Source organism: Polyodon spathula, chromosome 8 (genome assembly GCF_017654505.1).
Source record: "Polyodon spathula isolate WHYD16114869_AA chromosome 8, ASM1765450v1, whole genome shotgun sequence".
NCBI lineage: Eukaryota > Metazoa > Chordata > Actinopteri > Acipenseriformes > Polyodontidae > Polyodon > Polyodon spathula.
Window position 1 is genome coordinate 28,472,204 of NC_054541.1, and position 23,715 is coordinate 28,495,918.

Consider the following 23,715-nt stretch of genomic DNA (forward strand, 5'->3'; position numbering starts at 1 on the left):
GGGTGTATTATTCAAAAACGGAACCAGAACTGAAGCTTCAAGTTCCTTTGTGTTGCCGCTGAGAAGCTGGAGTGTGTAACACACTCGCATTGAACTGGAAGTCTGGGTTTTAATGTGTCCATGTGGTGCACTGTGAGACCAGAGGGTTCAAATAATTATAAATACAACTGAAACATTAAGTCCAGAAATACATGTTTGAATGGTCGCCTGCTGAAATCGCCAAAGGACCGATAATGTTGAAAGAAGCACTTGAAGGGCAGGTCACAGTTGTTTGTAATGCTATTACAGGTAAGGAGGTAGTTTGCAGATGAGAAAAATACTGATTGAAGCTGTATTAATATTTTGGTAATCTGAATTGGCTGTGTCGTACAAAGGAACGGGTATATATACCTAGATTATCGGTGTCATTTGCTTTCTTAAATCAAAGGTGTTGCATATTTGGCATTACCAATTACGGTCAATCGGTCGGTTCTCCTAAGTATAGGTTATGTTTGAATTCCAAATGCCTGCCAAAAAGAGTGATGCAGCCGCATTTCCTTTACTTATTTGAGTGCCGCATAAATAACATCGCTTTATTGTTTTATACTAATTTATGTATAGAATTAAATTCCACGTGAGTGGGAAATAACACGACCCGCTTGTATTTATTTGCCTACATGCCGATTATTTTCTGAGGCAGTCGTAAGTTGTGAGAAACAGCAGTTGCGTTGGCCTATATATAAAAACGCAAAACAAACAAACGAACAACAGTCCATATTTGGAAAACAATGTTGGATGATGTATTTATACAGTAATACGATAATCGAAGAAGATATAATGAAATGCGTTGTCTTAACTTTACAGCATTTTTTTAAAAAATCACGTGCAGCCACTTACCCCCCCCCCCCCCCCCCCCCCCCCCCAAAAAAAAAAAAAAAAAATTGTAATAATTGTGGAGCATTTAGATCACGCGACAGTACGACGACACTATTTGAACTGTGAGTTCAGAACATTGTGCCGGGCGCAAGGTTTTGATTGTAACCTTCGGCCATTGAGATTTTTCTTTCTGGTATACTGTACAATGTACACCACATTACGTTATGAGGCAATGCCCATACCTCTGATAACTGGTTCCTCCCGCTATAAAGGACTGCCTTATAAATGGTAAGTTTAAACATCCTGGTAATTTGATGTATCTCGTTGTGATTGGTCGCAGTTTAGGGTTTTAAAAGACATACTGTTTTTGTCATCTTATGGATTGTAATATGCTGTGTTGCCTTTGCAGCTTCGGTGCAGTTTCAGGTGGAGCCGGTGGGAAGGTGGTTTGAAGCGTTCTTGAAAAGAAGGACCAGAACTGTTTCAGCTTCTTTCCGGGAGCTGGAGGAAGAGAAGGAGCTTTCTGAAGAATCTGAAGATGAAGATCTGCAGCTAGAGGAGTACCCCATGCTAAAAACATTAGATCCCAAAGACTGGAAGGTAACGCCAAGGCACCAAGAACTTACTAATGTTTGATGCACTAGCTGGCATTTTTGTAAATGCATTTGATATAGCAAAGGTTAGAGCTGTACTGATGTCATTTTGATGTTAAGATTTCTTGGCTGTGGAATTGATGATCTCCTGGCATTCCACTGGAGTTGAAAATGATTAATCTTTTATAATCAAAAGCTGCTGGATGTGAGAAATCTTGTGGGGGTGAAAAATCATAATCATAATTTTTATATACTACTTTTTGTATTTCAACTATTTATTTTTCTTTACAATAGAAATATAGTATTTGAGAATTGGGTATGATTTTTAGTTTATGTGGTGTGTTAATCTAAGGACATTTATTTTTTTGCATGGTCAAGTTTTGTTTTCAAGTTTAAAAACACAGGTGATTTAACTTTTTTGTTTTACAGAATCAAGATCACTATGCAGTGTTTGGTCTGGGTCATTTAAGGTACAAGGCAACGCAAAAGCAAATCAAAGCAGCTCGTAAGTAACATATATTTATACGGTGGTTTGCTATTCACGTATTAAACGCTTCTACTTTTTAATATATTTATTTATACAGAACATTTACAAAGGGGTACTCTGTCAATAAAACAATTACAAATACAAGTAACACAATAAATACATGTGTTAATTAAATACATTATAAAGCAGACCTGGAGTCAATTACAATTGTAATTTGCAATTACAGTGTAATTGTGATTGAACCTTGGCACACCTGCATAATTGTGTTTACCATCTAATTGATCAATTACAGTTCAATTACACACCTTTCCAAGCTTAATCATTCAGTTCCTTGTTGTGTTTTACATTGAGCGAAAATTCTTATTTTCAACCACTTCTAGTGACCTCATTTATTAGAAAAAAAACATTTCTGTATTTATCAGTGATTACTGCTTAATGTGTGTAGCGGGTTGTTACTTTTTAGTGTAATTAGATATATATAATATTAATATTGTTTCTGTTAGGATTTTTATTTAATTTTTTTCTTCCGCATACATAGCCTCTGCAAGGTTGTCTATCAAGTTTGTGCAAAGCAACTCGCTACATAAAAAAAAAAAAAAAAAAAAGGCAGCCGTAAGCCAATCAAATTTCAGCTATGGTCAATTTGCACATATTTACACATATTACCTTGCTAAAGCTCAAATGCAAGACTTGTTTAGAACTCATTTGAGAGCTGACAGTGTCATAGTTACTGTAGAATACACAAATTAACCCATATATGCGCTATTCAAAAATTAACTTGACCATGATTTTTGATCTGTACTTAGTCAAATGGTAAACTAGCTTATAACTCCTTACAGAGTGCAGATAGGGTAATAGTTGGTGTGGAACACATATAGGAACCCATATATGCACTATTCGAAAATTGCCATGACCCTGCCCTTTGACCTGTGCTTAAGGTAAGGTGCAAAACTAGCTTATAACTCCTTAGAGTCCAGAAAGGGTCATGGTTACTATAGAACACAGATAGGAATGAGAATGCCTTGGAAGTAGTCAAATTGCTTACAACTTCTAGTTATAATTGTAATTACTGCAGCATAATTGTAACTGTAATTGATCAAAATGACATTGTTATTGCAATTTGTTGTTGCTGACCCCATTGTCTGGTATAAAGTATATTCTTCTGTGTATTTTCAGACAAAGCAATGGTTTTAAAACACCACCCTGACAAAAGGAAAGCAGCTGGAGAGAAGATAGTGGAAGGAGACAATGACTATTTCACCTGCATAACAAAAGGTACAGTAAAAAAAAAAAAAATACTGAATATAAATCAGAAGGCATGGACACCATAACAGTTCTTTTTTAAAACTTGGTTAGAGATTTAAAGGTAGTGTCAGTTGGCATGTGTTCTGCCAAAGATACATAACTTAATCTTTTTCTTTTTATATCTCAGCCTATGAAATACTGTCAGATCCTGTGAAGAGGCGAGCGTTTGACAGTGTAGATCCTACATTTGACAATGCAGTACCTTCAAAAAGCGAAGGCAAAGAAAACTTCTTCAAGGTTTATGCACCTGTTTTTGAAAGGAATGCCAGGTGAGAATCCAAGTTGGCTCAAAAAAACTGCTATAATATACTAGTGTATTACAGTAATAAAACTCAAGATTTAAACCACATTCTGTGCTGTTGAGAGCCTTTATAGGAGAGCATGGGTGTTGGAGGTTTTTTTGTATGGTCTTGATTATTTATGTTCCCGAAGATTTGTGGCTTTTACTAATCTATTTTTCATTAACAAGGTGGACAAACAAAAAACATGTTCCAAACCTGGGTGACATGAGTGCAACATTTGAAGAGGTTGATGCCTTTTATTCATTTTGGTAAGCAAATAATGTATAGTATTTAAGGTTATCGGCTTTTTACAATACCTGTGAAAAGAAAATAACAATGTAATTATTTATCTTTGAAGGCATATGTCCTCAAACTGAAAACTAGTAGTGTTAGCTTTTCAGAAATAGAGTTCATATGGATTCATCTTTCAAATACTGTGCCAGCAAGTAAATCAAAGCAGGACAGCAAAACATTGGTCTATGTTGTGATGTTTTTTGTTAATGAGGAGCAAGTTTGTTGTTCAAAGTTGATTTACAAGCTTGTAGGCTTATTTTAACATCGGCTAAGGCACAACAAAGAATGCTTATTTTGAATTCGGATTTGTTTGCACTTACCTCATGGAGTAAAACTGAAATAAATAAATAAATAAATAAAACTTAAACCTCTTGAAGTATACCAGCACTTTAGAATTAGAGTAACAGTGGTAAAATACTGTAGGTATGTTCTCTATATTGATGCAAGGAAAAACATACATTATGTATATAAATTGATTTTTTTTTTTTTTTTTCAATTCAGGTACAACTTTGACTCTTGGAGAGAATTTTCATACTTGGATGAAGAAGAAAAGGAAAAGGCAGAATGGTATGTAATCAAGAGTTGGCATCACATAAGGACTTGTAAAGTCACAGAGAATTGTGGAATACTTCTGATTTTCCTCAATCTAATTCCTCATGCATTTTTGTAAAGCTTGGTGCTTTAATACTGTATATAGTTAAGATATAATGGAACCTCAGGTATGCAATGTTTTTTGTCGCTGACACCCCCCCACCCCCCAATATCTCAGTTTCCCACTAGGTTATTTATTTTTAAATATTGGGATTAAAATAGTTGTTAAATAAAGGCAGTATTGTCTCTGTGCTTTAAAATGTAATCATGTATTTATTTATTTATTTTTGTTTTAGCCGGGATGAGAGGAGGTGGATTGAAAAACAAAACCGAGGGGCTCGAGCACAGAGAAAAAAAGAAGAAATGAATAGAATAAGGACATTAGTGGGTATGTTGTATTTGAATGAAGGCACATTCCAGAGTGAAACAGCAATAAAAGGATCTTTGTACAAGAGGTGGACACGTGTAACATTCATCAATTACATTTAACATCTCTCCCAAAATTGAAAAAATGAATGGTCTTTTTCATTACAGTCTGAAAATTTAAATTTTGGTAAATCATCATAGCGTCATTATATTTTTTTTCTCAGAAAAAAAAAAAATTTAATTCAGTAGTTCGAAATTACATTTAAATTTGTTACTCCTGCTATAGTAATGGAAAACCAAACAATAGTATAACTTTAAAAATACGTGACATTTGTGTAATTAAAAACTGTATAGGACCTATTATTGCACCTGTGTGTGGTTGAAGGCCTATGGCCTCGTGCCTCGCAACATACCCCGCACACCCTGTTGTGGGTCACTGCTTGCTTAACTAACTGTGACTTACTTTTTTTCTTATTTATAAATACTTATTAGCACTATTTTTCATTGAATTGCCACAGAATTGGACAAGTTATTTACAGAAAATACATTTCAGATTTTAGGAAATGTTACTGTAGATTTCAGTGGGGACTAGTTATTATGTTGCCTTTTAATTGCTGTTTGGAAATAATGCATGTGTTTTGTACACTCCTTAATAGCGGGTGATATTTTAGAAATGCTTGTCCCACATTTATTTTTACAAGTAGGTGATCAAAGGGGATATAATGAGCAAACATGGGTTCAGGGGGTTTATTAAACCCGAGTAAATTTCAAATGGTCCTGTCCTTTTTAATTTTTATTATTTTAGACACTGCTTACAGTTTTGATCCCCGGATAAAGAAGTTCAAAGATGACGAGAAAGCAAGAAAGGAGGCTGAGAAGAAAGCAAAAGTTGATGCAAAGCGGAAGGAACAAGAAGAAAAAGAGAGGGTAAGATGGTGTTTTGAATTGTAACATTGTTTCTCTCATTACTGACTTCACAGTTCTTGGACCCTGCCTAGCTATAGGTATTTTTGTATATTTTAATAATCGTATACATGTAATTAGCTAAATTATTACACTTTATATTTTATATCAACGTGCCACTGGCTAAAAGGAATGTTTACATAATAGCAAAATTGAAGTAATATGAAGAGAAATAATTGCTCTACTATTTGACAATGCTTTAATAAGTAGCTCTTTTTATTAACAGGAAGTGTAATACAAGTACAGGATGCATACAGCCCAACTTAAGCATTATTTCCAAACAAATTAAAGTCATACAGATTATAATTAACAATAAATTGTCTTCATTGGGCAATATTCAGATTTTCAGTTAACTGATTTAAAAACCGTTAAAACACAAAAATGAAATCGGTGTATATTCAATAAACACCGGAAAAACACTGGAAATGGTAACTCAATTCATGTTGACTTGACCCCTTTCCCCATGAAACCAACAAATAAAATAGCTACAAAAAACTTTCCCAGTGCAGTGGGCAATGTCCCTCCTTCCTGACTTGTATCTCGCATTGATTTGTTCTGAATACTTTAAACCCACCCCAACTACTGAGTGGCTGCAAATTCCTAAGTTTTAATTGGAGGATTGCAACACGCTTGCGAGATTTAAAACAAGATGTTCTTGCTTGCATGATTTAATGTTATATTATAGTAATAGGGAGTATTTACACACTGGTGGAATTTAAAACAAAAAAAAAAGAATTGCAAATCTTGGTGAAATGTAAATAAAAAAGAAACAAACCCCAGAATGTGCCCGTGACCATAAGGATTTTGTTGTGGAAGACAGCAAAGGAAAGAAGTTACAGTTGAAGTGTTCAAGTACTGTCGAGTTACATATTGTGACAGAAAAAAAATCAATGAAATTGATTTCATACTGTATTTCATATATACAGTATGAAATCAAATTCATACTGTGTATAAAGAGGAAGTCCCCCCCCCCCCAAAAAAAAAACAATAAATAAACAGTTTAACTAAGCCAAATAAGCAAGAAAAATGAAATTTAATAAACAGTAACACTGGTGGAGTTTCCATGCATGGTTGTTTTTTTTTTTTTTTTTTTTTAGCTCGAGACATTTGCTCGAGAAATGTCTTGTGTAAAATGCTTTTTTGGGTTTCTATTCGTTCAGTTTATTTTACTCGAGTAAACCGGCTTTTCACGCGATGTCATGCAAATGAATGAGAAAGGTGGAGGTTGATATGTAAATTAGTTATGTGTTAGGTACTCGTGCTGTTTTTGAAGATTACTAGTGACATTTTGAGAGCTGGCACCATGTGCAGGGAGCTGGTACACAAGTGAATCTAAGCTGCTGTAGTAAAGTAATATACCTTGTGCCTGGTTTGGTTAATGTGTTTTATAATAGTTTTTTAAATGTCATTGGCAGGGTGGCATGTCATTAGTATTGAATCAGGGTTTCAACTAATTTGTCTTACGACTCATTCATTAAAAATGAACTGGGAGGTATAAAATGAAACTAACCAAAATGTGTATTGCAGATCACCATGGCTGAAAACCGGCGGAGACTTAGGATTTTAAAGCTCTGTGACACACATGTTCCACATATGCTCCCAAGGCAGTCTGGATTGGGAAGAGTGCATGTTTTGCCTTGAATCTCCAAACATCATCTACCAGCAAATCCTTATGGCTTGTTATCTAATGCCAATAGCTAGTGAAAGGACAGTGTGGACACATACTCGTCGTATTTGATCATTTAATATCTGGGTTGATTTAGCTCTCTTACTAACAATATTTAAATTGACATACTAAAGATTTACTATGAACACACACATTCACGCGCTGACGCAAGGGATGGTTAATCAATAGTAGTATTTTATTAAGTACACAAATAAACAGAAATTAGAAAAGTTAGAAAGTAAATCTCTTAGTCTGTAAGTGCAAAACCCAATTCAAAAATCTCTCACTGCACTCATGCTTGACTAGCAGGCAGTTGAAATATGACACCGCCTGTCTCCTAACACCCAGCAGCAGGCAGAAAGCAGGCTGTGATATAGCTAGTCACTCGCTCACACACACATGCCCACAGCCAAGCACAGAGTACATCTGAGATAATGCAGACAATCTTAAGAATATGTCACATTAAGCTTATTGGTATATAGATTAAGTATATGGCAAGTTTACTTTTAAATAAGTTCTTATACAACAATATGAGGTAGATTACTTATAGTTACTTCATCAAGTTTCACTAAAAGTTATTTCACATGCAAAGTGTGCAAACTAAATAAATAACAGTTCAATTATATGTGAATGTGTCACAATTTTAATTCCATGAAAGGAAAACTCAACTGGAATTACACTCAACGGTTCCTTGAAGCTTAGACTTTTGATCCACTGGTTTGGAAACTCAATCTGTTGAAGTACAAAACTCTTCTCTCAGCAACAAAGCCTTCAACCCCACGTTGGCTCAAACTTGGCAACAAGGTTTCAATTCTCGATAGAATCAGCAAACGGCTGCAACAAGGTCTTCAGTCCTCATTGTAGGATCCACAATAGTGACCGTCCGCTCTGTCCTCTTTGTTGAATCTTCTAGCTACGCAGGTAGCAGGGCACAGTTTTGGATACTGTGGTTTTAGGTTTACAGCAGACCCAGACTGGTTTGTCTGATAAGTCGCTGTAAGTTTTACAGCAGTCCTGCAGCCGGGCGTCAGTCTCATTGCTTGTGGTCATTGACTCGCTTGCAGCTTGCCTCCTCATCTTGGGTCCGTTTCGGGTCCCGTCTTAATTCAGTCTGTCTGCTCAGCCTAGTCCAGTTCAGACGCCAGTCCTCTAATCAGTAGGTCACATAGTTCAGTATGTCTGCAAACCAGATAACAAACATTGGCATTTTTGTTCCCAAAATGATTTACGATGCCCACAAGCCAAATTAATATTGTAGCATATGCAGGAAAATGAAGGAAGAAGACACACACAATTTGCTTTATATCCATGGTTTATTAAGACGATTGTTCCTGACCCATTGGCCTGGGCCACACCAAAAACAACAAATTCATATAGCAGCTTGTCCTACTCCGCTGTGCCCACACTGATGTGGGAACCCCGCTATATGCCTCCCTGTTGACATACCAAGCGAATAAAGCAGTCTAATCCATTGTCTTTAGCGCAGCGTTTTTTTTTTTTTTTTTTCTTTTTTGGAGTCAATCTTATCAGAAAACCTTAGTTTTTCTTCATCTTTTACCCATCCAAGCAATGTAGGGTCTGCAACATTTATCTCTTTTGGAACTGCCACTTGAGTTTTGTTTTGTTTTTGCTGTCTTCCAATCATCGTACTGTACATCTGGAACGTTCACCCAACGTTTGCAAGTCAAATTGCATTATGGGGGAAATGGGAGCCACGACCTTACCACGTTATAACTGATTCCGCATTATAATAGGTTGTGTTATAACGGAGTAGCTCTGTACCTCTTATGTTGTCTCTTGTATTAAGTATAGTTCTAATACATGCAATGGTGCATTTCAACCACCTCCGTTATCCATAGCTACAGTATTGGTATCGCCCTGCACTTTTAAGAACCCCTGTTTGTTTGCTTATTTATTTATTTTAAATCTGTCTGGAGCTTGGTAATTTAGACATAAAAAATAATTATTTAATATTTATTTATATTTATACACTGGGCTGCAGCGGCACACTTCGTGTATTTAATAAGAAATCACTTTTCTGCTTCACTTGGTAAAACGTTCAATCTTTTTTCCAGGCTAGACAGGCTGAGCTTGAAGCCGCTCGCCTGGCCAAGGAGAAGGAAGAGGAAGAAGCCAAACAGGTGGCCATGCAGGCCAAGAAAGAGAAAGAAATTCAGAAGAAAGCCAGCAAAAAAGAGAGGCAAAAACTTAGGACAACATGCAAGGTAGACTTTCAGTGCTTTTGTTTGACAGCAGCTACAATCAAAAATGCATATTTGTTACTTATGCCACCATCTGTTTTTGTGCACAGTACATGGAAAAGTGTGCATTTTCCAGACTGATATGACATGAAAAAAAAAAAAGTCATCTTCTATCCTTTCAGTATAACTAAACAAATCATGGTTTGGGGGCTTCCGAGTGCTGCATCTGGTAAAGGGGAGGGAGACTTAGGTCAGCCAGGGTGTCCTTGGCTCACCGCACACCAGTGACCCCTGTAGAGAAAAATGACCAGATAAATCACTAAAATGATTTAATTAAATTTTAAATTTTTATAATATTATATATATATATATATATATATATATATATATATATATATATATATCCAAAGAAAAAAGACATGGTTTTCTTTTTTTCTTTACCAAGAAAATGCTGAGCTGTGTACTGTTGAAAAGGTCTCTAGTGACAAGGGGGCAGACGGTAAAACTGCAACCTTGTGAGTTATGCAACAAATTAGATTCTGACTGGTATTCAAACTATAAACAAAGGTGCAGGACTTGGAGTGAACTTTTCCATACACTGGCCACCAGGTTATTTCATCACACCCTCTGACTGAAGATCTGCTTACCATTAACTGTTTTAAAACAATTGTCAGTTCAAGGTAAATTTGATTAGTCATAGTAAATGCCAACGTTCACCATGAATACCAAATAAGAGTTTACTTTATCTAACATTGTTGAATTATGGTTTACTGTCAATAATTCCAATGACATATTCAGCGTGTGTATGCGGTACACCTACCTGCTGGAACTATGATCACCTGAAGTTAAGCCCCTCATGATGTGACAGAGTTCACAGCTTAGGTTTCCTTTTGAGTCCATTGCTATTATCAGACATTAAGGGTAACATAAAAAAAAAAAAAAAAAAAAAGTTACATGCATAAAAAAACACCAGCTAGACTGAGTCAAGGTGACAAGGACAGGTACAGCAGTTCAGACACCGAGCATGCGCATGTGACATATGGCTCGGTCTCGTAGTGTCGTAAGTCGAAGCAGTGTAATAATGCAAAAGAGTAGTAAGTGCTGTGCGTCCTAAGTCGAGGATTGCCTGTATTTGTATATAAGATTAACGCTAGAGGGCGCATGATAATTTAAACCCAAGCCAAGCAACAAAAAAAAAAAAAAAAAACAGATCCGCCACTGTGGCTTGTAAGTGTGAAATTTACGCACCACAGACCAGATGAACCCGCATTTGGCTGGTGGGAAGGTGTTAATTTCAGACCCTGAAGATGTGCTGTGTATATATAAAGTACTTTGGTCAGATACTTTTGATTAAAGTTTGTTTTTAAGTGGTTTCTTTCTTGACAAGCTCAGTTAGTTTTCCTCTATTTTAGAACTGGAACTACTTTGCTGATAATGAATCTGAAAGTGTGAAAATGATGGAAGAAGTTGAAAAACTATGCGATCGCCTGGAGCTTATGAGGTACTAAACGTTTACTAAAGCATTCTAAGAAACGTTTACTAAAGCATTCTATTCACTTAAAACCTGCCCTTTGTGTGTATATATATATGTATGTATGTGTGTGTGTATATATATATATATATATATATATATATATATATATATATATATATATATATATATAATATATATTCTCTCTCTCTCTCTCTCTCTCTCTCTCTCTCTCTCTCTCTCTCTCTCTCTCTCTATCTATATATATATATATAATATATATATATATCTTATATATATATATATATATATATATATATATATATATACACACACAAAGGGCAGGTTTTAAGTGAATATACACTCTTGTTTCAGCATGCAATCTCTGAATGAAGTGCTTGCAACAAGTACAAAGGAAGAAAGCAAGACAGCTGTCGAGAAAATGGTATGTAATGCTTTTAAAGTAGCAGTAGCAATATAATAATGCCTGTATTATAACTAGACCCTTAATAAATTTGAATAGAAAACTAGGTGGATATAGACTTGTGCATACCATATTAATTGGTCTTTACATATAAACAGCCTTGTTTTTCAAGTGCACTTTTTTTATTTGAATGTTTTAGCTGGTTTACAGACTCGGATTAGCACTAATCTTGGACTGCTTTTGCTTAAGGTTACATTGGGTAGTCCAAGATCAGTCTGTGAAGATCAGTCCAAGATCAGTCAGCAGCATGTTTTTTTTAGAAATGTAACCTTTTACAGTGATCCCCTTTTTTATTTGTTATAAGGCAATATGACCACGGCTCTCATTTGCCTCATGCCATTTCACTAGCACTTTTTTCTTGTTACAAGGCGGAATGCAAATTGAAACGTCTCAGAACTATGGCTTTTGGCTACAGCGTTATAAAGGAGGAGCTCTGTCTTTTATAATGTAAATAATGAATGTAACACAATGCTTTCATATGAAACAAATATATAAATCAAGTTGTTTATAACGTTTACGGGTGCTGTTTTTATGTACCCTGAAGATCCAGGAGGTGAATGCCCAGCTCCTGAAAGAGAAGGAAGAAGCAGAGGCCCGTGCTCGCCAGTCTTCAAAGAGTTCTGAACAATTGAGTAGTGCTGCTGGGGGTGGGAGTAAAACCTGGAACGAGGATGACCTGCAGCTTCTTATTAAAGCTGTCAACCTTTTTCCTGCTGGAACTAATGCTAGGTATTGAAGTTTATTTATTGTCAGTATTTGGCTCTCAAAATAAATGCTGTGTGTGCACTTTAATTGATCTACAGTACAAAGCAGGTGCTAAGGTATTTAGGTGGGTGGTGGTGTCAATAATTTCAATTACATTTTTATTTGCTACTGATGTATATGTACATGCCTGATATCTTCAGGGCAAGAGTAATTCTTAATCAGGGGATGAAATCAGACAAGGATTTTCTTATTGTTAACTGGCTTGGCATCACTGGTGAATCGTTTTGGCAGCTGAGGTGTGGGAATGCCCTTAACTATATACAGTAAAATAACTGACTTGGCATATGTTATGTTGTAAAAAATACAGTACATTTAAATTGTCGGAAACTGGTGCTGCAATAGTAATATTTTTATATGAAAAGCACATTTACTGTACCTAAGCAGTAGAACAAAACTAATTGTACTGGAAGAATAGCCATCCAGATGGTGGACTGTTATGGTAAATCTGTGTTTTTGTTTCCTAGATGGGAAGTAATTGCCAACTACATGAATTTGCACTCCACTAGTGGAATCAGAAGGAATGCCAAGGATGTCATAAATAAAGCCAAGAATTTACAAAAACTTGGTATGTTAGAGTTGGATCTTATTTTTCAAATTTGTTCCACCATTTTGAGTATAATTTAAAGTGTAACGTGTGTGAGCAGTGTCTGCTCCATTTTAATAAGCATGTCTTGAGGGTGATCAAGTGATTTATTTTAAAAACATTTCCAAATGCTGTAATTGGAAGCAGACTAATATAAAAATTGCACATCTCATCACAATAATTTTTTTTTTTTAATTTTTTTTTTTAAACAATTTATTCATTTTTTACAATTTTCTCCCAATTTTTTGGAATGTCCAATTTTTTAACCTGGCTCACAGCTGCAACCCCCAAACTAACTCGGGAGAGACGAGGTCAAGCACACACGTCCTCCGAAAGCGTCCAGTTGTGCCCCGCCCCCTAGGAACTTCTGTCCACAGTCAGCAGTGGCATAGCTTGGCTTTTAACCAGTCATCTCCAAGCTATGGGAGCCAATCGCAATATAACTTATACAGTTTTGCTTTTTTTTTTTTTAAACTGTTACAAATTATTTATTCTAGATCCTATTCAGAAAGATGAAATTAACAAGAAAGCTTTTGAGAAGTTTAAAAAGGAGCATTCTGTTGTACCTCCAACTGTGGACAATGCAGTGCCTTCAGAAAGGTTTGAAGGTAAGTTTTCTAACTGATCTGTTTAAATGCCTTATGAAAACCCATATGCCAGAAATGGATAGGCAATACAAGTGTTGTAAACGCAGCACTTTAAAATTAGCTACCACAATTGCATCACTGTACAGTATCTAGCACAATATATACATGTGTACTTTAGGTGAGTCTTGACTCACAAGCCAACCAGTTTTCTGATCCAAGTTTTATTTTATCCTAGGTTCAAGTGCAGATGGAACTGCATTGCCTTGGACAACTGAAGAGCAAAAGCTCTTAGAACAAGCTCTAAAAACGTATCCAGTCAGCACTCCTGAGAGATGGGAAAAGATAGCTGGGGTTGTTCCTGGCAGGTCTAAGAAAGACTGCATGAAGAGATACAAGGTAAGTTGTCCAAGGTTTCCATTATTACATATTATATTGTTTAAATCCATACGTTACTTTGCAGAAAGACTTCTAAATAGCTGCAGTGTCTTAAATGTACAAAAAATAAATAAAAAGGGGAGTAGATTTACATATTACTAAGTACAATAGAACCTCAGTTACGAACACCTTGGGAATGGAGGTTGTTTGTAAGTCTGGAATATCTAACTCTGAAAATCAGTTTTCAGTGGTTTTAATAAATGTGTTCACCTGCTTTCTACAGCCTTAATCTGGTGAATAATACAAGGTACAGCACAGAATGCAGTACTCATTGTTATAGTTCTAAAGTCTTTAGAACTGTACTATAAATGGAAAAAGGCTAAATCTAACTTACCGTTTAAATCCGAACTGTAGCAAAAACAGATTTCAAACGTCCAGAGTTAACGTAGCTGCTTGTTTTTTAAAAATTGCACATCTCATCACATTGCCTAGCTTGGAGATGACTGGTTAAAAGCCAAGCTATGCCACTGCTGACTGTGGACGGAAGTTCCTAGGGGGCGGGGCACAACTGGACGCTTTCGGAGGACGTGTGTGCTTGACCTCGTCTCTCCCGAGTTAGTTTGGGGGTTGCAGCTGTGAGCCAGGTTAAAAAATTGGACATTCCAAAAAATTGGGAGAAAATTGTAAAAAATGAATAAATTGTTTAAAAAAAAAAAAAAATTGTGATGAGATGTGCAATTTTAAAATTGCCTGTACTTGGTTTGAAATCTGACTTTCTGGATACATTTGTTAGTACAGTAATTTTGCCTTTGCTATGATCAGCACAGCGCTTATAGGAGTGCCTATGTGGTTGCATTGCACAAAAGATGGAGTGATTTGCATACATGCAGTTAAGAGTGCAGTGTTCGGTAGACCAGTTTGTAAGTTTGGTATTCATAACTCTGGGGTTCTGCTGTATATTTAGATTAGTGGTCTGCTGTTTTCAGTGAGATCTTTTCTATACCAGCCTGTTTTGCATGATCATCTTAATTGTTCTGATTTCCACATGTTTCTTGTACATCATTTAGGCTAAACTAAAAGCAATAAACTGATTATTGGTGCACCGTTAGTAGCACCATTATGAAAAACACAATAATTAATAATGTGAATTAAATGGTATTGCGGACAGCTTTAGAGTCATTGTTTTTCATTTTGGCATTACTTTAAAAGTTTTTGGAATCCATGCAACCCCAGTACTTGGACGAAAGAAGTATAACAAAGCCTTGTCATGTCTCCTTTTTGGTTATTATATCTATCCTTGTTACACATTTTATCTTTATTTTAATTAAACTGTGATTGTATAGGCTTGTAATGCACATGGTGGTTTTGTGTATTGCAGATTGACTGATTAAAAGCTGTATTTATCATATTTACTTTTCTCCAAACAGGAACTAGTAGAGATGGTTAAAGCCAAGAAAGCTGCACAGGAACAAGTTTCTACTAAAAGTAAAAAGTGACAAGTATAAGCACCTGTTATTTTATTGTTGTGTGTTTGTCTTTATTTTATAATAAAAAATACAAACAAAGTGTACATGGCTATCACTGACAAATGCTCATTATTATTAAACTTATTAACATACATACATCTTACTTTATGTTCTTAGCCAGTACATTCCACTTCGGATCCTGTTGTAGTCTGGTAGCTGTTCAATTGGACCTGTAAGGAGATACATTTGTTGCAATATTAAACCACAGGAAGCTTTTTCAGTTCTTGTAAAATGTACTACTGGTATTCAAAAAAAAAAAAAAAAAAGTCTTAACATACCAACAGCAGCCACAGCAGGACATTTATCGTAGATGTATTTTGTACAAACATCCTTAATTGTTTTGGCATCTATTGCCTAAATAAAACAATGTATGATTAAGGGGTCGTCCAAAATTATAATCAAATACAGCAAGCACACAGTGCACTCTTTCAGAAAGCTGGCTTTGCATTTTTAAAACAAATGTAATTACTCTCTTTTTTTTTTTTTTTTTTTTTTTTTTTTAACCTAGACTTATGAGCTATATCTACTGATTTAAAAAAAAAAAAAATGATGCAAAAGTATTAAAAGAAAATAAAACTTTAGCTGAGGCCCTGATTAAGAATCAATCTGGAATAAGCAATATTGTAAAATAAGTGAAAGGGATGTGACTGATTTGAAAGGGGTGCTGCAGCCTAACGTCTGGAGCCTTAGTACAAATATCTGGAAGCTGCTTTACAGTAAATAAGATGTTTCTATGAGCAGGTCAGTTTATTATTGTTGAGCTTCGTAGTTTAGATTACTGTGCATGTACTGGACACAGACTAGTTTTGTTTATCTGATTACTTCGTTTCAATCAGCTGAATTAAGTGTATGGTCATTATACATAGTCAAAATACAGTAACATGCTACATTACTGGCATTAGTGCTAATGGGAGTGTGAAACCATCTGTTAACTTCATTTCAATACAGTAGTAACAACTGTATTGTTCTGATGGATGCTTTAATTCACTTACATGAATGCTACCGTTGCAGTGCATCACCTTACTGCTACTGTATGTGAAGACAAGAGCATGAAGCTATTACTTATATCAATTCTTGCTTCAAGTTCAGGAAGTGGAATTCTACGGCTATAACACAGCATCTGCCTACCAATGTCCTCACATATAGGTGTGGACCCTGTAACAACAGTAAAGGTTAATGGTTAAATTTTACCAGACATGGGTAAGGTTCATTAAAAAAGAAAAACAAACATTGCATTTTGAAATGCTACTATTGTATGTAGACACATTATTTACCACAAATTGTAATTATACAACGAGTAGAACTGAAGTCATACCAATGCTTGGTTTTCACAGGGTATTGGGTTGAACAAGAAAAAAGGATTCAATAGAAATGAACAAGGGGAAACAGGAAATATACACTGTACCATCAAGTTGCAGCAGCATATTTGTTTTTAGGAGATTCTTGGCCCTAACAACCTCGCTTTCAGTAACGCTTATGCAAAGCCTCATCCTGAAAAGAATAATACATATTACAGGTAGTTCATTTGAATCCAATCTTGGAGCAGGTAATAGATATGATGTGGTAATACAAATTGACTGGTTTTTAAACCTTGCTTAAGGCACCCTAAAAATTAGTCACACCAACTGATCTGTAAAAAAAGCCTGGACTTTACCCAGAAAACATCATACTTCCTCCCTCAAAGGCTTCTGTCTTGCACTTTGCTTGTAGTTGTACTTTTTGCTTCTTATCTGGCTACTATTAAAATATGTTATTTATTTATTTAATACATGTAAAATAATGAGGGTATATTTCCTCCATATTAAATAATTCTGTTTAATACTGTGAAACATGAAATGGATATCAAGCTACGCCCAGCTTTGGATTGCCAAGTATGTATAGACAACTGCTGTACTTCAAACATTTATCAACAATATTGTAATTTATTTATTTATTTTTGTTCTGTATGCAGTTACCCAGATATTTCATTGAATCTTATTAGCTATTTGTTCTTTCAATAAAATGTACTACATAGTGTACCATTCTCTCTGGGTAAAGTGCATCATGTCCTCAATGGTGTTTGGCTCACATACCATGTAAAGACCCCAGAGCCCAGTGTCAGTGTAACAGGTGTTGAAAGACTGGAAACTGTGACACAAGTTCCCCTGGCAGGTCACCTGAGCCAGCTTGCTAGACAGATTCTAGTCAAATAATGCAAACACACAGTTAGCAAATCAGTAAAAACTAACGCCTGCTGAGAAAGATGGTAAAAGAAAAGTTAAATGGTTTGTATTATATTTCTATAGTTTGCATATAAAAAATACATACACATACTGTACTCTAGATTTGTGGGTAATTTTGAAGTGCTCTTACATTTACTATTTTTGATCTCCGGCAAAGAAAGGAAAAGCTAAAAAGAATAAGATGCTTACCACACCACCTCCGAAGGAGCGGTCCCAGTTACCGATCAGTGTATTCGCCACCATGAGGGGAATAGTGTCTGGGTGAGACCAGCCAACTGCCTCTATAGCTATAGCGATGTGGGCCAGGGGCATCTTGTCATCTCTTACACGTATCTTGTAGTTAAAAGAAACATGCGATTCAAAACTATGCACCATAGGAAAAAAAAAAAAAAAACACTTTGTTTCAGGTTTTACAGTCATGGTGGACTTTGTGTTCATGTATGAAAGTTTTGTAGTGCAGCAGAGGCCTTCTATAAAAAGTATTCAGACAGGCAAGTCTCACAACAGTGTCCAGTGTAGTTGCATTGTAATGCACATGACCATATATTGGCTAATAGGTCAGCTCAATTCTATCTTGTTCTGGAACAGTTTGATCATTTACTTTTAAACCATTAAATGTATGTACATTATCACAGCAGCAGGGGGGCAAGTACTGCTGAGTGGTGTGCTTTATTTAGACCGAGGGATACAGCAATGATTCCTCATGTGGAAAGCTTTACCTTTAACTTCAAAACATTTAGCAAAGTAGAACATTTTCAGAGAAGATGGCTATAGCACACACTTATTAGGGAAGATGGGCAATAAACACTGTCTAGTTACTCTGATCACTGTTTTAAAATAGTTTTTACTGGGAAAATGGATGTTATTAGTTTCTTTACACTATTTAGTGAAAATAAAAAAATGGTATTGCTAAACTCTCCATTTCAGCAATTATTTTCCTGTTATAATATTAAGCAAAAATCAAGCTGATAAACTTTATACATGGTTTTCATATACAATGCCTATAGAAAGTCTACACAACCCTTGAACTTTTTTCACATTTTGTTGTGTCAGTGCTGCAGTTTTGTGCATTTAAATGAGGATTTTTTCCACTTATCTACACACCGTACTACACACTGTTAAGGAGAAAAAAGATTTTATTGAGAAAAAAATTATATATTAAAAATACAAAACTGAAAAATCATAATTGGATAAATCTCCTTTGCACACCTAAATTTGGCAATATTTGACCATTATTTTTTACCAAACTGTTCAAGCTTTGTCAGTTTCCTTGGGGAGCATTCATGGACAGCAATCTTCAAGTCATGCCACAAATTTTCAATTGAATTTAGGTCGGGGCTCTGACTGGGCCACGCGAGGACATTTACCTTTTTGTTCCTTATCAACTCCAGTGTAGCTTCGGCTGTGTGCTATGGGTTATTGTCATGCTGAAAGGTGAACTTCCGTCCCAGTTTCAGCTTTCTTGCAGATTGCAGCAGGTTTTCCTCAAGGACTTCTCTGTACTTTGCTCCATTCATTTTCCCTTCTATCCTGACAAGAGCCACAGTCCCTGCTGATAAGAAACATCCCCATAACATGATACTGCCAGCACCATGCATCACAGTAGGGATGGTGTTCTTTGGGTAATGCGCTCTGTTGGGTTTGCACCAAACATAACGCTTTGCATTTAAGCCAAAAAGTTCAATTTTAGTTTCATCAGACCACCTTTTTGCTACATGGCTACAGAAAGAGAGTTTTTTTTTGCATACTTTAAACAGGATTTAAGATGGGCTTTCTTGTGTAATGGTTTCCTTTTTGCCACTCTAACATACAGGCCAGATTTATGGAGTGCTTGGGATAGTGTTGTCAAATTCACACTTTGACCAGTCCTGGCCATAAAAGCCTGTATCTCTTGCAAAGTTGCGATTGGCCTCTTCATACCCTCTGATCAGTCTCCTTCTTGCTCAGTCATCCAGTTTGGAGGGACGGCCTGATCTAGGCAGGGTCTTGGTGGTGCCATACACCTTCCACTTCTTAATAATCAACTTGACCATGCTCCAAGGGATATTCAAGGCCTTTGATATTTCTTTATACCCATCCCATGATCAGTGCCTTTCAACAACTTTGTCCCGGAGTTCTTTTGAAAGCACCTTGGTGCTCATGGTTGAGTCTTTGCTTTGAAGTGCACTACCCAGCAGAGGGAACCTACAGGGACTGCTGAATTTATCCTGAAATCATGTGAATCACTACAATTTAACACAGGTGGAGGCCACTTAACTTGGTGTGTGATTTTGAAGGCGATTGGTTACACTTGAGCTAATTTAGGATTGCTATTACAAGGGGGGTGGACACTTATCCAACCAAGCTAGTTCAGTTTTTATTTTTAATTAATATTCTACAGTCTTCTAGAATATTTTTTCACTTGGAAGTTGTGGAGTAGGATGTGTAGATAAATGAAAAAAAAAAACTATTTTAATACATTTTAATTCCAGGCTATAAGGCAACAAAAGGTGAATATTTTGAAAGGGGGTGTAGACTTTCTACAGACACTGTATATTGATCATGGACAGAAATATTTGTAATGCTAAGTGTAGAAAACACTGATTTGTAGTTTTCTTTTGTATGTGACAGAAACTAGGCATTGCCATCTATTGAAAGGGGGGACTTATTGCACCCAATCATCCCATCTTCCTTTTAGAACCACCCAGTTCTGATCTATAAACAGTAACACATTTAAAGCTTGGGACTCACTGTCTGTAGCTTGGTGTTGTTTACATTATCATCAGCATATTTTAAGTTATTAGAAGCTGAAATTACTTTAAAAAAAAAAACACTTCTTATACCAGTACAGTACTGCTGAGCGGTAATCAGTTCATTTGAAAACCAGGCTTCAAATCACTGCTAACAGGTGCACAAGTGGTGATTCTGTGAGCGCTCCAGGGCTCAAGCACCAATGGAGGAAAATCAGCTCCTGCACAGTGCAAATAAATCACCTGTTCTGTCAATATATAGTGTGGATGCTTCACAAGCAGAACTGGTATTGTAGCGTTTAAAAATATAAAATTCTACAAAGTCCCCCAGCTTTCTTGAAAAGATCTGCGATTCCCTCATTTTTCTTTTGTATTTGTTACGCTCTCATTAGTATCTACAGTAGATTCAGCGTCCATCAGTTCTGGCAGATTCTACTGTACTTGCTGAAGCTTTTTTCTCCCACTGCTAATTAAAAAAATAAAAATAAATAGACATCTAGCTAACAACTTCATCCCGAGGGCTACAGTGAAACGTACTGTCTTTAAATTGGGACTTTAGTGAAGATTGCATGTGTACATGTGTACATTCATTATTGTTGAAAGTAATTCATAGTCAGGCAGCATTTTTGTAAATAGCAACACATGTAATGTACAATAAAATAAACATTTTAGTTGTGTTATCTGTGTCAATTTCATGCAGAGCTTCATGGTTGGCAAGGTGACACAAGAGATTTTTTTCCTCTGTCACCCTGTCTGGTGCTGTCAGTGTCAGTTTCTCAGCACACAGTACAGTTTAGTCACTCAGTAACGAAGTGCAAACAGGTGATTGATCGATCTGTACGAGCGTTTACTAAGGTACTTTGTCCCTATTTTAGGGACCCCAACTTCTGTTGTTGATTCCAACTTAGGCACCTCACAAAAAGACTAGGAAGTTTACATCAGGACTAGTTTCAAAAGGTACTAATCCTTTGGACTAGTAGCACAATATTGTTTGTTTCTAACACTGTACACACACTTCATGTATTCAATGTAAGGCCACTCAAGCTGCAGTATAGAATAAGGTAGTAAAACATGGGTATACATACTTCACTGCTTGTGAATCTACACAGAGGCATGGCTGGAGCATCTCCTTTGTACGAAGAGGGCAAGTTCCCAAAATGGTACTTTGCAAGGTCAATCAGCTGACTGTGTGATACTCCTAAATCAAAGCAAAACACAAGCTGGCATCATAGAAAGCACAGCGAATATTACGCTAACAAATCATCTCATTTTTAACAGGGTTTTCTATACTTTTGGTATATTTATAACATGAAATGGGATCTATCTTTTTCTGGCAAAAAACATTTAAAAAAAAAAATCAATAAATAAAACTGAATAGCTTAAATCAAAACTGTCTAACCTTAAAAAAAAAAAAAAAAACTTACCTCCAGCAGCTGCCAGTACTATCCTGGGCCCTTTATAATGTGTGGTGATGTATTCCACAAGATCATTACGGTTGATAGATCTGCAAACAAAGTCAATTGCTTTAATTAGTGTATTTATTTATTTATTTATTTATTTATTTAAACTGGCTTTTGCCCAGGATTAGTGCTGATCGGGGTCTGTGAAACCAGCTATTAGTATATAAAGAAGAGGGACACACTTAATGTTTTCAGTTGGCCCCAGGATTGTGCGGCCAACTGCTGTGGCCTGATAGGCTGTAGCATGGAGATAGTCAAAGATGACTTCCTGTAAGTTGGTCTCAACTTCCTGCATCTCTCGGAGGATGACCCCTCGCTCACGCTCAATCTCAGCTTCTCCTAGTGTGCTGTTCTGGACAATATCAGCAAGGATTTCCACAGCTGGAGAGATAAAAACACAAAGTAATTAACTTGTTATGAGCAAAAACATCAGAAAATAGGTGCATTACCAAAGTACCTCTGGGTAAGTCGTTAGAGAATGCTTTAGCATAATACACAGTCTGCTCCCGGGAAGTGTAAGCATTTAGGTGAGCTCCCATGTTTTCAATTTCCAGTTCAAGGTCCAGTTGTGAGCGTTTCTTGGTACCCTGCATTGAAAAAAAGAAGCACGCTGTCTGTCATCATGACCTAAATTCCAATAAAGAGTTTGTCTCCTTTGCTCTTATGACAAAAATGAGAACCCAACTGCTGTCAAATTGTTTTTAAAAAGATTGCCTTTGTAATTGCTTCAATAAATTCTTCAATACAAAGGGACACTGTGCCAACATTAAACTTACCTTGAAGGCCAGGTGTTCCAGGAAATGTGCTGTTCCACTGATTTTTTCATTTTCATACCTGCTCCCCGCATCGATCCAAACTCCAACCTGTAATGACAACGTGGCCCCCTTAGAAAAAACTGCAGCTCACTGGGTTAACTATCTGCTAGTGTGAACAGAGATCCTTGTTGTGAAGAATGTAAACCTAGTTATACTTTGGCTTTCATTTAAAATGTACAGAATATAGGTATAAGTAATATCCTGTGGGTAGGTTTCTTTCATTTGTCTAGTATAATTATTTGTGACAGTATTTCATGAGAGCATTAAACCTCTACCTGGTCAATGATTATATTTCCACAATGGTTTGGTACAATAAACACAGCAGATATAATGACCCTTTTGATAAGACATCAATTATTAAATTAAAGAGTAATACTAGGTTGATCATTCCTAGTTAATGGAGAAACTGGACTACCAAACTACCTTCTATTCACTTTGTATTATTTACAATAATTATGCTTAGCCTTTTCCTTAGTTAACAGTTGAAAATAAAGTCATAGTTGAAACATTTTTTCATAGGATTCTTACTGTGCACGTTGACAGTCCTGAATCTTCAGACGCTACCCGAAGTCCATTTTCTAAAAGTGTTACCTTAGTTTCCGGTACGTTTAAAACCACTTGACTTGCTGCTTGTGAAGCTCTGTATCTGTTCAACCCAAAAATAGGCTAAGAAAACAAATAGTCAACTAGTGTTGGTTATTTTTTTGTATTATAAAGCAGATTACAAACGGATCCGTCAGATGGTGTTACAACGCGTTCTAATGAATAAGAACAAATAGAATTACGGGTATAAATGGATTGTTTTACCACCGTCTAAATCCTGACAGGTCAATGATCCGAATGACATTTTCATAAACACTGCAGCAAACTGATTGTAAAACACGTTACAGTACAGAGTAAGTGGAACTTTAGCGCTAACACAGAAATATTTCGTTGTATATCACATGACTAATTTCAAAGCACATCGTCAAAATACTCACTTTGCTTGTGGCACTTATTTTTAATAGTTTTTGTCTGATGAAATCTCTCCCAGCAAAGCCAAACACACAACGCAAGGACGCCGCCATATTGCTTAAACCCACGTAATGTAACGCAA

General features: G+C 36.1%; 2 protein-coding genes across 4 annotated transcripts; one reads left to right on the forward strand and one right to left on the reverse strand.

Annotated features, from left to right (window-relative positions):
• Positions 1 to 23: 23 nt before the first annotated feature.
• On the forward strand, positions 24 to 15,379 carry LOC121319728 (dnaJ homolog subfamily C member 2-like). Its single transcript, XM_041257468.1, has 17 exons — positions 24 to 288; positions 1,265 to 1,455; positions 1,878 to 1,953; positions 3,112 to 3,210; positions 3,368 to 3,509; positions 3,710 to 3,790; positions 4,317 to 4,382; positions 4,703 to 4,794; positions 5,578 to 5,699; positions 9,477 to 9,626; positions 11,015 to 11,103; positions 11,449 to 11,518; positions 12,102 to 12,286; positions 12,787 to 12,887; positions 13,403 to 13,513; positions 13,728 to 13,888; positions 15,295 to 15,379. The coding sequence occupies exons 1-17, from the start codon at positions 192 to 194 to the stop codon at positions 15,361 to 15,363; spliced, it is 1,902 nt and encodes a 633-aa protein (XP_041113402.1). The 5' UTR covers positions 24 to 191; the 3' UTR covers positions 15,364 to 15,379.
• A 92-nt stretch (positions 15,380 to 15,471) lies between these two features.
• Positions 15,472 to 23,708, reverse strand: LOC121319730 (mitochondrial-processing peptidase subunit beta-like). Of its 3 annotated transcripts, none has more exons than XM_041257473.1 (12): positions 23,600 to 23,708; positions 23,148 to 23,285; positions 22,581 to 22,667; positions 22,262 to 22,391; positions 21,987 to 22,185; positions 21,769 to 21,848; positions 21,430 to 21,542; positions 17,805 to 17,948; positions 17,466 to 17,573; positions 16,799 to 16,884; positions 15,672 to 16,548; positions 15,472 to 15,563 (listed from the first exon to the last, which is right to left on the reverse strand). In XM_041257473.1, the coding sequence occupies exons 1-10, from the start codon at positions 23,684 to 23,686 to the stop codon at positions 16,858 to 16,860; spliced, it is 1,113 nt and encodes a 370-aa protein (XP_041113407.1). In that variant the 5' UTR covers positions 23,687 to 23,708; the 3' UTR covers positions 15,472 to 15,563; positions 15,672 to 16,548; positions 16,799 to 16,857. The 3 variants fall into 3 exon arrangements, with proteins under 3 accessions (XP_041113407.1, XP_041113408.1, XP_041113406.1); XM_041257474.1 differs by having other exon boundaries at positions 15,672 to 15,747; positions 16,386 to 16,884; XM_041257472.1 differs by having other exon boundaries at positions 15,672 to 16,884.
• Between the last annotated feature and the right edge of the window lie 7 nt (positions 23,709 to 23,715).